Source organism: Talpa occidentalis, unplaced genomic scaffold, assembly GCF_014898055.3.
Source record: "Talpa occidentalis isolate TD23 unplaced genomic scaffold, MPIMG_talOcc4v2.1 talOcc4.10, whole genome shotgun sequence".
Classification (NCBI taxonomy): domain Eukaryota; kingdom Metazoa; phylum Chordata; class Mammalia; order Eulipotyphla; family Talpidae; genus Talpa; species Talpa occidentalis.
This window is the reverse complement of record NW_023600993.1, coordinates 76,435,685-76,449,005: the sequence shown is the minus strand read 5'-3', so window position 1 is coordinate 76,449,005 and position 13,321 is coordinate 76,435,685. Positions and strand designations below refer to the sequence as shown.

At 40.0% G+C, this 13,321-nt stretch overlaps 1 protein-coding gene and 1 long non-coding RNA gene across 3 annotated transcripts; both read left to right on the top strand.

The window, feature by feature from the left end:
• Positions 1–3,609: 3,609 nt before the first annotated feature.
• LOC129146553 (uncharacterized) lies at positions 3,610–9,470 on the top strand. Of its 2 annotated transcripts, none has more exons than XR_008553412.1 (3): positions 3,610–3,630; positions 4,789–4,981; positions 9,317–9,470. It is a non-coding gene; the product is annotated as an uncharacterized LOC129146553 (long non-coding RNA). The 2 variants fall into 2 exon arrangements; XR_008553413.1 differs by lacking the exon at positions 9,317–9,470 and adding an exon at positions 8,959–9,024.
• Positions 9,471–11,363: 1,893 nt separating this feature from the next.
• LOC119253615 (ras-related protein Rab-28-like) lies at positions 11,364–12,181 on the top strand. The gene has a single exon (XM_037521078.2). The coding sequence runs from the start codon at positions 11,411–11,413 to the stop codon at positions 12,074–12,076; it is 666 nt and encodes a 221-aa protein (XP_037376975.1). The 5' UTR covers positions 11,364–11,410; the 3' UTR covers positions 12,077–12,181.
• The last annotated feature ends 1,140 nt before the right edge of the window (positions 12,182–13,321 follow it).

Genomic DNA, 13,321 nt, shown 5'->3' with positions numbered 1-13,321 from the left:
AGCAAATAAAAACAGAAAGTTGCTAAAGGAAAATACAAGAAAGCAGTTTTTGTATCATCTCAAAATGGACAGACTGTTTGGTGTGATAAATTATGTCAAAACTATAAAAAAGAAGGTTGCTAAATTAAACCATATAATCTTTTCCTTATTTATGTCCAAAAGCACAATATATAAAATCAAAAGTCAAACAAAAACTTGCATGTACACACACAGGTATATATACACATATAGAGGCTACTTGCATCAGACAAAATTGACTCCCTTAACATATAGTTTCTACAAATTAATTTTTTAAAAATCCTAAAGAAAAAAAAAATCTATGACAGAAAGTTCATTCAAAAATTCCAAAGGGCCTCCCTGGTGGCGCAAGGGGATAAGACACAACCTATGAAGCTATCCGCAGCCACTGCTGCACAAGTTTGATCCCCAGCCAGGGATCAACCCACATGGTGCAGCAGACCTCTCCTGACTCACCTGCTGCTCCCCTTCGCAGTGTACTTCAGTCAATCTGCCTCTTCTGTTCCCCACTCTTCCTCTGGTGAATCCTCTCACTCTCTCTCCACACCTCTGGCCTGTTTCTCAGTTCTTGTATGCATAAATAATAAATAAATCTTAAAAAAAAAAAAAATTCCAAAGGCCCTCCCTGGTGGCTCAGGGGTTAAAGATAACACTATCAAGCTATTGCCAGCCACTGCAGCACGAGTTCAATCCCAGCCAAGGAGCTGATGCTTATACCACTTGAAATTATAATTCACCTCCTAGAAGTTTATGCTATGGATGTGCATATGCCAGTTAATGGGTATAGCTTCATTCCTTAGAGCATAGCTTGTAGCTATAAAATATTATAAACAACCTACATGTCTAATTAACAAGGACAGTTAAATAAATTATGGGCACTACATGATAAAATATTATACAATCATTTTAAAAACTTGCAGATCTATTTAAACTGATGGGAAAAGATGACCTTTTAAAATATCAAAGTATAGAACTGCATTTTTAGTGTGTACTGCCTATGTGAATTAAAAAAAATAATAATATAGGGCCTCCCCAGTGGCGCAGTGGTTGAGCGCTGGGTTGCAAAGCTGCCCGCAGCCTCTGCAGCGCCAGTTCAATCCCCGGCTGCTCCCCAGCCACCGCAGGAGGGTCCCACATGGCACGCAGACCTCTCCTGCTGCCTGCTGCTCCCTTCGGCAGTGTACTTCGGTTCTTCTGCCTGCTCTGCTCCCCGCTCTGGCTCTGGTGAGTTCTCTCACCCTCCAGCGCTTCTGACTGTACCCAGTGCTTGTATGTATAAATAAATAAATAAATCTTTAAATAATAATAATAATAATAATAATATAGATTAGTCCCAGGATATACAACTGACTGAAAATTGTTACTGCCCCTGGGGTGGGGTAGCGGGGTGCAATACTGTGAGTTACACCAGTACTTCTCTATGGCCTTCTGTGCCCTCCCCAATCACTCTTACACCACATTCAGTGACCCTTAACTATGTCTAACATGAGCTTTGCTTTTCTGTTTGTCTCTCTTGCTTTACCTTTTTGTTTGGGGGTGATATATAAAATGAGGTAGAGGACACGGCAAGCTCCTGTCATCACTTTCAAATAGAAATTTGTTCCCTTTTGCACCTTTGAATTGTTAACCATATAGCTCTACTTTTTAAAAGTAAAATTATTAATATAATAAGATAAGAAAATGTCAAATGTTTAATTTTGTTAATGGACCTATCTTATTTTTGGTTATAGCTATTATGGAACAACGTCCTAGAGTCTTAGAAACCAACGTGAGGGGTTGGAGGTTTTGGCCTGTGGAATTCATTCTTATTTTCACTTCAAAAGAGTGTTTTGTTTTTTTTTTTCAGGTTTACCTATTGGTGTTTTCTGAGTGGAAGATTTCAATAAAATGGATTCTGCTACTATGAAGTGTTTAAAACCGTTGCTACTCTGTTCTTGCAGTTCATGGCATTGTGGAGACACGTTAGATAATTGTTTACCCTACGTCAGTGGCTACTAAGCCTAGAGCGTAATTTTACTGTTTTAAAGAATTTTCATGGTTTATCATTGTTATTCATTTACTGTTAACATTTTTGATGGTTTTTAGAGTGACTCAATACTGGATAGGAAATGCAACCCCCAAGTTTACTACTATCACTTTGGAAATTTCATCCTGCTTGCTGTCAATTCATATACTACTGGGGCTTCCTTTAATACCAGTAAAATTGGCAAGTTGCATTTGTAATACCAACAATTTGGAAAAAAATTCGTAGTCAATGAGATATCTAATCTAGTTATATGCTGTGGTTTTCTGCTTCTACACTTTCTTAGTTTTAGTTACCTCAGCAGGTAATTACATATTTACTTTAAATTTATATCAAGACAACAGCGTTTTATTGATTGCTGCGTTCTGGTGAAATATGCCAAGTTGACGATGTCTCAAATCAATGCGAAAATAAAAGCATTTTCAACTAAACTCAGCAATTTCATCTAAAGAGCAAGTACTGTGATACTGGTTGCAAATCAGAAAATTAGAGGTGAACAATATTCACTCTGAATGTATAGGTTTTCCAATTGCTACCTCCAGTTGATATGCAGCCAAAGGTCATGAATGGGAGCTGAGTGCAAAATGGAGTTTGTAGATGTAGTTCTTCTGATTCTTCATCAAATGCAAAGAGGACTCAAGAATGGCCAAACAAGATGTTATGTCTTCTCCCTTCCATTCCATGCTGTTGCTAGTTCCTGTACTCACTTCTATGTTGTTGATGGGGAGTCTGTCTGAAATGGCCATATGCTCCACTAACTGGAAAAAACAAAACACCCTCAAAGCTGATCATCTTGGATTTACTTCAAGATCCTTGGTGCCGATGTTCCAAATAAGGGTTTTTCCTTTATTTCACTTCCTTCAAAAACCATTTTTTGGGGCCTCCCTGGTGGCGCAGGGGGTTAAGACGCAACATATGAAGCTGTCCGCAGCCACTGCAGCATGAGTTCGACCCCCAGCCAGGGAGCTGCCCACATGGCACAGCAGACCTCTCCTGAATCACCTGCTGCTTCCCTCAGCAGTGTGTTTCAGTCGATCTGCCTGTTCTGTTCCCCACTCTGTCTCTGGTGAATCCTCTCTCCCCCCACACCTCTGGCATGTACGCCAGTTCTTGTATGCATAAATAAATAAATCTTAAAAAAAAACACCGTTTGTTTAAAGCATCCACATGTGGAATTATGCCTGCAGACTTTGGGGGCCAGATGATTAGATGATCCATCATCTCTGTTTCTAGCATCCCCTCTCTAATGATGGAGACACCCATAAAAGCAGATCATTAGAAAAGTCTGAGTGGTATTTTTTGGGTATGCTGGTGGCACAAAAAAAGGTGTGATGGAGTCTGGGACCTGGAATGGTGAGGGAAAATTTCCCAAAAGATAAAATAGATAAGCTCTATTTAAAAGGCAAGTAGATATATGATCTAAAAAGTCATCTATATTAGGTAGCTGGTGCTAAACAGCTACAGAGATTTCATGGATTGGTCAATTGGGCAGATACACAGGGACTGTGTGTAGGAAGTGAAGTCACAGACACGGGTGGGACCAGGTTGGAATCTGGTCAGCTCTGCATCACCTAGGACAGAAAATTAAGGTACTTTGTAGGACCTGTTTTATTTTTTCTCCTATTGTAAGGCAGTGAGAAAAACGGTAGGGGTTCATGGTTCCCCAAATTATTTTGTGCTCAGTGGTCTCTGACACGTGCTTAGTCCACCAACCTAAGCTGTTGTCAGTTGCAAATACTGGAACTAATATCAACATGAAACAGGGGCAGGGCAGGGGAAGGAGGTACGGAGGGAGAGAGAGAGAGAGAGAGAGAGAGAGAGGGAATGTGTTATATTATATGACCATTTTTTAGTCAACACCTGTAACACCACCATGGGAATTATAGATTTGATGAGGAATCTGTAAATAAGGAAATGCTGTATCTGCAAACTCAATCTCACAGTCAGCTTTGCTGTATGACGCTGGGTTCACTCATATTTGGTTGCTATAAAGCAATAACTGAAAATAATCTAAACTCAGGAATAAATTGTATTCACTTCTAATCTTCTGATTTTCAGTGTACCTTATAATATTTACCTTTTGGTTGAAACTGAGTTCTACACATTATATTTTTGGAGATCATCTTTTTAAAAATACAAATTCAGCATTTTCATCACAGGAACTCCCCAATATTAAATGATGCTATTTTTGAAAGCCCCAATTTTAAATATCATTTCTCAAAATCTGTAAATCCCCTCTTCGGGGTAGGTTTGGTTAATCAAAAATCTGTTATTTCGCATGTTTATTTATTATTTTATAGATTGTGCATTGCACTTCATTGCCATTCTTCTCAGCATACAGAAAAGGGATATTTTGCACATAATGGAAATTTAATAAGTTGAAAAAATGAAACACATAGTGTTCTCAGTAAAATTAGAGTCATGTTAAATTGGATATATACATAAACAAGTGGAACAAGAATTAGTCATCAAGGGTAGATACTCAAATGGTATCAACTTAACACCCACAGTAGAAGGGTACTTGGGGGCTACCCAAGTCAATTTCTAAATTCCTCAACAGCAATGAAAACAGAAATGTATTTTTTCAAAAATGTTATTTTTGAAAACCACAGTCATGAGTTGTGTTTTCCCAACAAATTGTAGTAGATATCCACAAAGAGCTGCCTATGACTTCACTGAACATAGAGACATCACAGGAAAAAAAAAATGTGTGTGTGTGTGTGTGTCCATTGTATCTTTCTCTCCAGGTACTAGAGCCACCTTCTCCAGCAAGTCTGGAAACCAGCTGACTCATAAAAGTCCAGCAAAGTGACCACTTGAGAAGTGATTAGGGATGGTTGATGACTGTCTCTCAGGAGTTCTGCTGAGCTCAGCTAATGAGATTTTGCTTGGAATTAAAATCAAATTTTGGTCCATCCACTAGGAGATAAAGAAGCTAAGGTATCTTAAACTTGTGCTATTTCCCTCCTCCCATCATTCTCCCTGTTATTCTGGCTAAGATTTTCTTAAGGTAAAGGGGAAAGAGTCAGCAGTTATTGCTTCAGGTGCTGAGTTCAGACAAAACTTCTTTACCTTTCCCCAGTGGTGCTTTCCTATTTGGAATGAACCCTATCTGATAAGACAGGTTTAGCCCTTCTGTTTGGTTTTTGTTTCCTGTCTATGGAGATGACTCTTACCCTGTGTCTCCTGTAGACATTTGTGGAAAAATTATGGTGTAATAGAACCATTGCCATCACCTGCATCCTTGCTCATATACTTACCTTGTCTGGTAAAATGCTATAAAACTATTAGAAACCTTGAAACAAAAATGACCTTCTTTAATTTGTCATTCTATAATACAGTTGCTATGATATACTCTAGTAGCATATAGTTATTATAGCCAATTATGAATTTTCTTTAACAAGGAAATGTCCATGTTTTCCCACCAATTATAATAAGAAATGCTTGTAAAGAATGAACAAAAACAAGTTGTCAAGAAACAGTGCTAAAGCTTACAGGTCTTACAAATGCTTTCATACAAATATACATTCTTTTCAGTAGAGTCATCAGAGGAGTAACTCTACATTCATTAAAATAATGTGAAAATTTTTAAATTTATTACATAATGAATAATATTTCTGTCCCTGTGGCTTAAAATTGTGTTTATCTACTTGAATATTTATTTAAAAATACATCTTCATCAGTTGTAATGAATAGAGACCAAGTAATATTTCAGAAGTAAACTCAATTTCAGAAATATCCAGCAACATTAATGTGTTTCCATTATCACACATTAGGACCTATAGCTGACTACAACAGGTAACATTTGTTGATTGTTTAGTGTATGACAAATCTTATTGTAAGCATTGTACATGTATTTTATTTATTTTCACACCACTCACATGAGGTAGGTGCTATTAATACTTGGCCCATTTTACAGATAAGTAAAATGTGTATTTTGAATAACCATAAAATTTCTCATGAATAGAAAGTCACCAGGCAGATCGACCCAGTCTCCACTTTGATCCACTCTAGAATAGTGTCTTTATCTCAAACACAGCTTTGCTAAGTATTGAATCACAGTCATTATTGGTTTATGCTCCAGAATGATGGAAGGAATGTCTCAGTGGATGAAACTAATGGTTTCAGAACTCTTGATTTTTCCTGGGATAACCTTCCCAATAAACCACTTGCTCTTAAACACTTAACTCAGGAAATCTCAATAATAATTTGTCTTAATTGATTTCAGAGTGATATCAGTCATTATTAAGATCATATCTTTAAGAATTGAGTGCCATAGCAAAAGAACTTTACAAATAAAAAAAGAAACTGACTTCTTAAGGAAACTAAACAGAACCCTACAAAAATTCTTCCAGCAGTTAATCAGAGCTCTTTGCCAAGTAACTTAACATTGTCTCCCAATTTTATTTCATTTTACCCATTACACGAGGAACCAGTTTGACAAAATTGAGTTTAGAACATGTGTTGGCTAATGTAAAACATTCCAGCTGGTCCCATATAGTCAACAAATATTGCAGAAAGTCTGGTGGCTGCGAATATGAATGAATCCTTAAAACATTTCTAATTATGTGCAGAGTGATTCATAAAATGCCCTTTCATAAGCCTCGATTCACTGTCATTCAAAGATGAATTTTAATGATGGATAGAAGCCATTTTGATCCATAACATCAATTTTTCTACTATAAATGAGAAATTTGGGGGGTTCCATCTGGGACATATTTGGTTATTCAAGAACTTAAATTCTGATACCCCCTTTAACATAAGCTGTTTCTTTATGAATAACACATTCAAGATCTTTTGCCTATGTGAAACTGGAGCCATCCACCAAAATTTCACCTTGGGTTGCTATGTTTGAAGAAGTATGTAATATCTCACTTTCTTCGGTTTTTGACCTACATAAAATAAATTTAATATAGTTGAACTAGAGTAACAGAATCCCCAAAAGAAAAGGAGGGAGTGAAAATTTTCCCTTTTCTCTCGGCCAGTATCATTCAGTTGGATTGTCTCCTATAATTTCGATAGATAGATAGATAGATAGATAGATAGATAGATAGATAGATAGATGTAGGAGCTATATATATACCCCATTTTATCCAGCTATAAAGACTAGCAAATGCATTTCTTGTCACTTGTCCTCTTTATTGGCCACTGAACAATTCATTAACTATTGACCTGAATCTTCATTTAAATGAAAGGTTGCAAAGGGAGTAGTAAATCTGCTGATAAGGGATACAGGAAAACCAATGATGAAACATGTCAAGCCCATGATAAGACCTGAGGGATACGGGCAAAGGGATAGCACACGATCATGCCTCTACTGAAAACTCAGTTTTTGAAGTTAGAGACAAAGAAATTAAACTGAAGTCTAACACAGATATACCTTTATGCCTGAAAAATCAGTTTGACACCTAAACCTGATTTTGTCATTGTGCATTCTCTTTTGCATACCCCTTTCACTAGAAATCCACAGGTTATGACTTTAAGAACAATTTGGAAATCTATAAATGAAAAACAAGGTGCTAAAAAAACTGTTAAATTATAGCTTCAAATCTCAGTAAACCATTTCCCAAAATTGTTCCAAATTCAAATTGGTCTCTTATGACAAATAAGCAATACTTTTGAACAAGTTTTGTTCGCCTCTCTAAAACCCTATTTAACATTTGAGATGGTGATTAGCTAAATAGAGTCTCTGACTCAAGGCAAAATTACTTTCTGTTAGTCTTGACATTACAGCAGTTAGAGAAAGGAGGCCTTGTGTTCTGAGGTAGTTGGAGGAGGAAATAAGCCACTTAAACTTACTGTGACTGGTATTACCAGCTAGGATCTGTTATAGCAATCACAATATTTTTGAAAATCAATTAGGTGAAAAGCATTTTTTCTCACTGTCTCTAATGCTCATGGCAACCAAACATGAATGTATTATTATCACCCCATCTTAGAAATCAAGGCTCCAAGAAGTTACATTTGCCCCAAATTTAATAGCTAATGAACACTGGAGTTAACATGTGAAATCAGGTCTTGCTGGTTCTAAGACCCATACTCAATCTATCACTAACCTATACTGTTCTAACTTTATAGTACACCTTCTTGAAGCTCTTGTATGTAAAGCAGACAAGAGGAAAGGCTCTAATTAAATCGGGGAGAAAATCTGGAACCTTACCTACTGAGACTCCTTCCCCATTTCTAACCCTCTCTCGAGAGTTCTGAGGTGTTTTATGGAAATCAGGGGCTTTATGGAAGCCATGCGCTAGGCCTCCTATTGCAGTAATATCCCCCAATGTAGAACAGCACCCTTATACATATAAGGGATCACAAACTCAGATGCCTGTAAGTGTTCTCAGCATAACTCGCTACACCTTCTAAGTAAATGGAAGTTTCTTTTTTTCCCTTGCAGTGAACTTTAAAGTCACAGGTCTCTGTGGACCAATATAGGTTTTTTTTTTTCATGAATTTTAATTTCTGAATTCAAATTCCAACATGAGTCTTAGTGAAAGGTCATGTAAATATGACAGCCAAGAAAAAAAATTATTTCATTTAACAAATATGGCACAGAAAAATGTCATTTACATTATTGCATATTTTATAACCACATATAGATGGCTATTATATATATATATTCACAGTAAGTACATATGCACACACACATAAAAATCAAATTAAACTCCCCTGTTTCTTTATGCATTAAAATATGAATTTATAACCACTATCTAACCACTAAGGAATTTGCCCCTAGCAATGGTGTTCAGGGCAGAATGATGTTATTTTAAATTCTTCTCTCATTAGAAGAAAAAGAAGTTTGCTTCTTCAAAGTTTGTGTGTATTTATACCAGAGCTTAACTGGCATTTTCATTGTGGTGTTTATGAATCGTAATATAGTTCCACTGCAGTTTCTGACACACTCATTAATTTGTTCCCAGCGGCAGTTCATTACCAACATCACAAGCAAAGCGCAGTGCTCTCCCTGGGCACTGAGGGTCCGCTGGAAATTATGCAGACAGGACTCTGTGCATCTCAGAGCACAGCCAGCCAAGCTTCCTCTCCCGCAGCAGGCTGGAGGCAGCCGGCACAAGGAGGCGGCAGAAATGAAAGGCATTCCGGTCTTCCCCTGCCTCTGTGCCTTCAGTTTTCAGTTTACACGGAGCAGTAATTTTTGAAAAGGATGTAACTGCTGTCTCGGTGATGTGCCTTCTCTGATCAGCCTGCTTGGATGGGTTAGAACAGTAGTTTCAAATTTCTAGCGCAGGGAAGACTGAAGAACTTTCCTTTCCTTCAAAGGTTATGCTTCCTGAGCTGACCCTTCCTGTCAAAGGGGAATTTTGAGCTCTGAGTTGGTCTCTGCCAAAATCGCCTCTGAAGAGGTGTTGCGTAAACAACAGATCCCAAAAGGACAAACAGAATGTTGTTGGATTTTGCTTCCCAGAAAGTTCTGTTTTTAAAAGTAAGTTGAAAAACAAAACAAAACAAAAGTTGTCTGTTCCTTCTTAGTTGATGCCAGCAGTCACCTGGTGCCCAGACCCACATGCATATTTTGCTCAGTGCCAGAAGACCCAGGTGGGCATGGCAGTGTGGATTCTGGGCATCTCAGTATATACTTCTGAGCCTCCCTCTCTTGTTTCTCACAGTAGAGCTGTTTATACTTGTTTCAGTACTGACCATTGGGTAAGGCGGATGAAATGGGTAATGGGGCATGACTTGGGTGTTCACTCACAATGGACATTACATGGTGAGGCATGGAGGCCAAAGGGTTTGGTTCAAATCAGAGCCCTGCTACACTGAGAAGTCGTCTTAGCCCTTAACTGAACTGTTTCTATCTATAAAATCAGGATCGCAAGGAGATTCTGGAAAAGAAGATCATATACAGTCCTTCTGAGCAGCAAATAAATTCTTAAAATGAGCTCTTTTATCAATTCTAAGTGAAGTACAAATATGGTTAGTGATTAGCTTAGAACAGAGTAGGCGGAGAGAGGGTCTATGTCCTAGCAGCCAGAGGCAGACACTATCAGGCCTCTTCTGAGTTCACCAGAAGCCTGGCATGCAAATTTTCCAGCCCCTTCTCATTAGTGAAGCCTCAGGATGTAGATGAGGAGACTAGAAATCTGTGGAAGGAGCTCTTCCAGGAGCTCTGTCAAAACCAGCAGTGTCCCTCCTGGCTTCTCTCTCCCGTATCACACTTAATCCAACAGCAAATTTGGTCAGCTCCTTCTTCAGAAGGTCCCCTGTTGGTCTGCGGCTCACTGCCTCTATAGCGTCCATGTGAACTAAACCATCACAATCTCTTGAACCTCTGGAAGAACCTTTTACAAATCTTCCTGCTTCCACTGTTCCCTTCTGCCTGTTCTCCTCACAGCAGCCAGAGATCCTTGTTAAGCTATTGAGATTCAAACAAAGGGCCAGATAAAGCCACACTTAAAAACTAACCCATGAGGGGAGATGTCATATATTGTCAGAAAAAATCAGCAAGGGTATTTAAAAGAATACAAATAAATATAAAAATAAAAAAATAAATTAAAAACAAAACTAGTCCTTGAAAGCTGAGGAGAGAACTGAGGCATCCAGAGGGGGAGGGGGTGGGACAAGAAAAAAGTAGGGAAGAGGCAAAATGGACTGTGGAATGGACTATGGCTGTTTTGGTAGTGGGTGCACATGGTAATAAAACATGAAGGGAGGGATCCTATACTCCCACAAATACAAACAACAATGTAAACCAACATTACCTTAATACAAAATAAATAAATAAATAAATAAATAAATAAATAAATAAATATAATAGGCCTCCCTAGTTGCACAAGGGATTAAGTCTCAGCACTATGAAGCTATCTGCAGCCACTGCAGCAGGAGTTTTCTATTGCTCCTCAACCAGGGAGCTAACCCACATGGTGCAGCAGACATCCTCTTTTTTGCCCACTGCTCCCCTCAGCAGTGTATTTGAGTCAATCCATCTGTTCTGTTTCCCACTCTGTCTCTGGTGAATTCCCCCCTCACCTCTAGCTTATACCCCAGCTCTTGTATGCATAAATAAATAAAAATAAATCATAAAAAATCATAAGGAAAGAGAAATGGGATTAGAGGGAGAATTGAAGATTTTTGCACCCTCAAGTGTATCTTGAGAGAATGTTGCTGTCATTCTTACATATAGTTTATTAAGGATTTTCTTGATGTTTGATGTTTGTAAGAATAATAGGTGCTATTGTAATAATAATAGGAGAGGGGCAAGATGGCACCCGGCGAGTGATTCGCCGCATCCCTCCCGCGGCCGCCGAGAACCCGGGCGGGGCCCTGCCCGCGCCGCCGCCGGTCCTCCTCTCCCCGCCCCGCGGCCCCCGCGCCCCCGCTCTCCGGGGCCCGCGGCGGGCGGGCTCCCGGGACAGCATGTCGGACTCCGAGGAGGAGAGCCAGGACCGGCAGCTGAAGATCGTCGTGCTGGGGGACGGCACCTCCGGGAAGACTTCCTTAGCTACGTGTTTTGCTCAAGAAACTTTTGGGAAACAGTACAAACAAACTATAGGACTGGATTTCTTTTTGAGAAGGATAACATTGCCAGGGAATTTGAATGTTACTCTTCAAGTTTGGGATATAGGAGGGCAGACAATAGGAGGCAAGATGTTGGATAAATATATCTATGGAGCACAGGGAATCCTTTTGGTATATGATATTACAAATTATCAAAGTTTTGAAAATTTAGAAGACTGGTATACTGTGGTGAAGAAAGTGAGCGAGGAGTCAGAAATTCAGCCACTGGTTGCCTTAGTGGGCAATAAAATTGATTTGGAACATATGCGGACAGTGAAAACCGAAAAGCACTTACGGGTTTGCCAGGAAAATGGTTTTAGTAGCCACTTTGTCTCAGCAAAGACAGGCGACTCTGTCTTCCTGTGTTTTCAGAAAGTTGCTGCTGAAATCCTTGGAATCAAATTAAACAAAGCAGAAATAGAACAGTCACAGAGGGTGGTGAAGGCAGACATCGTGAACTACAGCCAGGAGCCCGTGTCCAGGACCGTGAACCCCCAGCGCAGCTCCGTGTGTGCCGTGCAGTGAGCGCGGGCCTCCGCCTCCCGCCGCCCTTCTGCACACCAGGCAGGGGCGGCCTGGTCTCGCCCGGGCTGCGGCCTGGCTGCACCGTGGGGAGCTGCTCCATGTGCACCAGCCCTGGAAGGCGTCTCCTCTTGCTCTGCTGCGAACGTACATAAAGCTGATGCCGAACTGAAGATGCTTCAATAAAGCTGTCATAGAAATATTTTTTTCATTTTATAAAAAGGGCGTAAATTGTTTATATTGCAGCTCTAGCTCATAAAGTAGCATTTGATATTGTATTTTTGTGACTGTGTCACGGCGGGTCTGTGCTGTGGGCTGGGCGGGCCGGGCCTGTGGGCGCTGCGCCCCGGGCCACCCTCCCGACCCGGCAGGAGGACTCGAGTGAGTCTCGGCTCTTGTTGGATCACTGCGGGTCAGACTGTACCTGATGTTCAATTTTTCTTCTGCAAATAAATTTATTTAAACTAAAAAAAAAAAAAAAAAAAATAATAATAGGAGAAAAAAACTGGAAATCTTCAAAATGGATAAAACTCGTCTCAAAAATACATATACACGTATATATGGAGGGAGAATCTATTGACCTCCTGCTCAAAAACCTGGGATGTCTTTATTTTTTTTTTCAAAGATTTATTTTTATTTGTACAAGAGCTGGGGTATAGGCCAGAGTCGCAGGAGGGTGAAAGGATTCACCAGAGCCAGACTGAGGAATAGAACAGACAGAATGACAAAACACACTGCTGAGGGGAGCAGCAGACGAGGCAGGAGAGGTCTGCCTCACCATGTGGGATTCTCCCTGGCTGGCCGGGAGTTGAAGCCACGCTGCAGAGGCTGTGGACAGCTTCACAGCGCTGCACTCAACCCGCTGCGCCACCGAAGAGGCCCAAAAACCTGGGATGTCTTTAAAGAAAGAAAAATACAAAATCCTCATCATGGCCAGAGGGATTTCGGTGTGGAAGCCCCAAGCTACCTCCTTCCCCTTCCACCTTCTTCCTTTGCTCACTACTAGCCCCTCCCCCATTGCCCCTGTGGTCTCCGAAGGATCATACATACCACATGTGCTCCTGCCTTGGAACAATTTTGCTTGTTGCTCCCTCTACCTGAAATCCTCTTTCCTGGGAATCCCCAGTAATTCAAGATCTTCCATAACTACGGTTCTGATAAAATGTCACCTTTGCAGAAGGCCCTCCCTTACCATCCTATCTTATCACCCTGTTTCAAGCAGTGCTGGCACATGCACACACACCATGG

What these genes read in the sequence shown, in the direction of transcription:
- LOC119253615 (XM_037521078.2), top strand. Translation starts at nt 11,411, where the DNA reads ATGTCGGACTCCGAGGAGGAGAGCCAGGACCGGCAGCTGAAGATCGTC.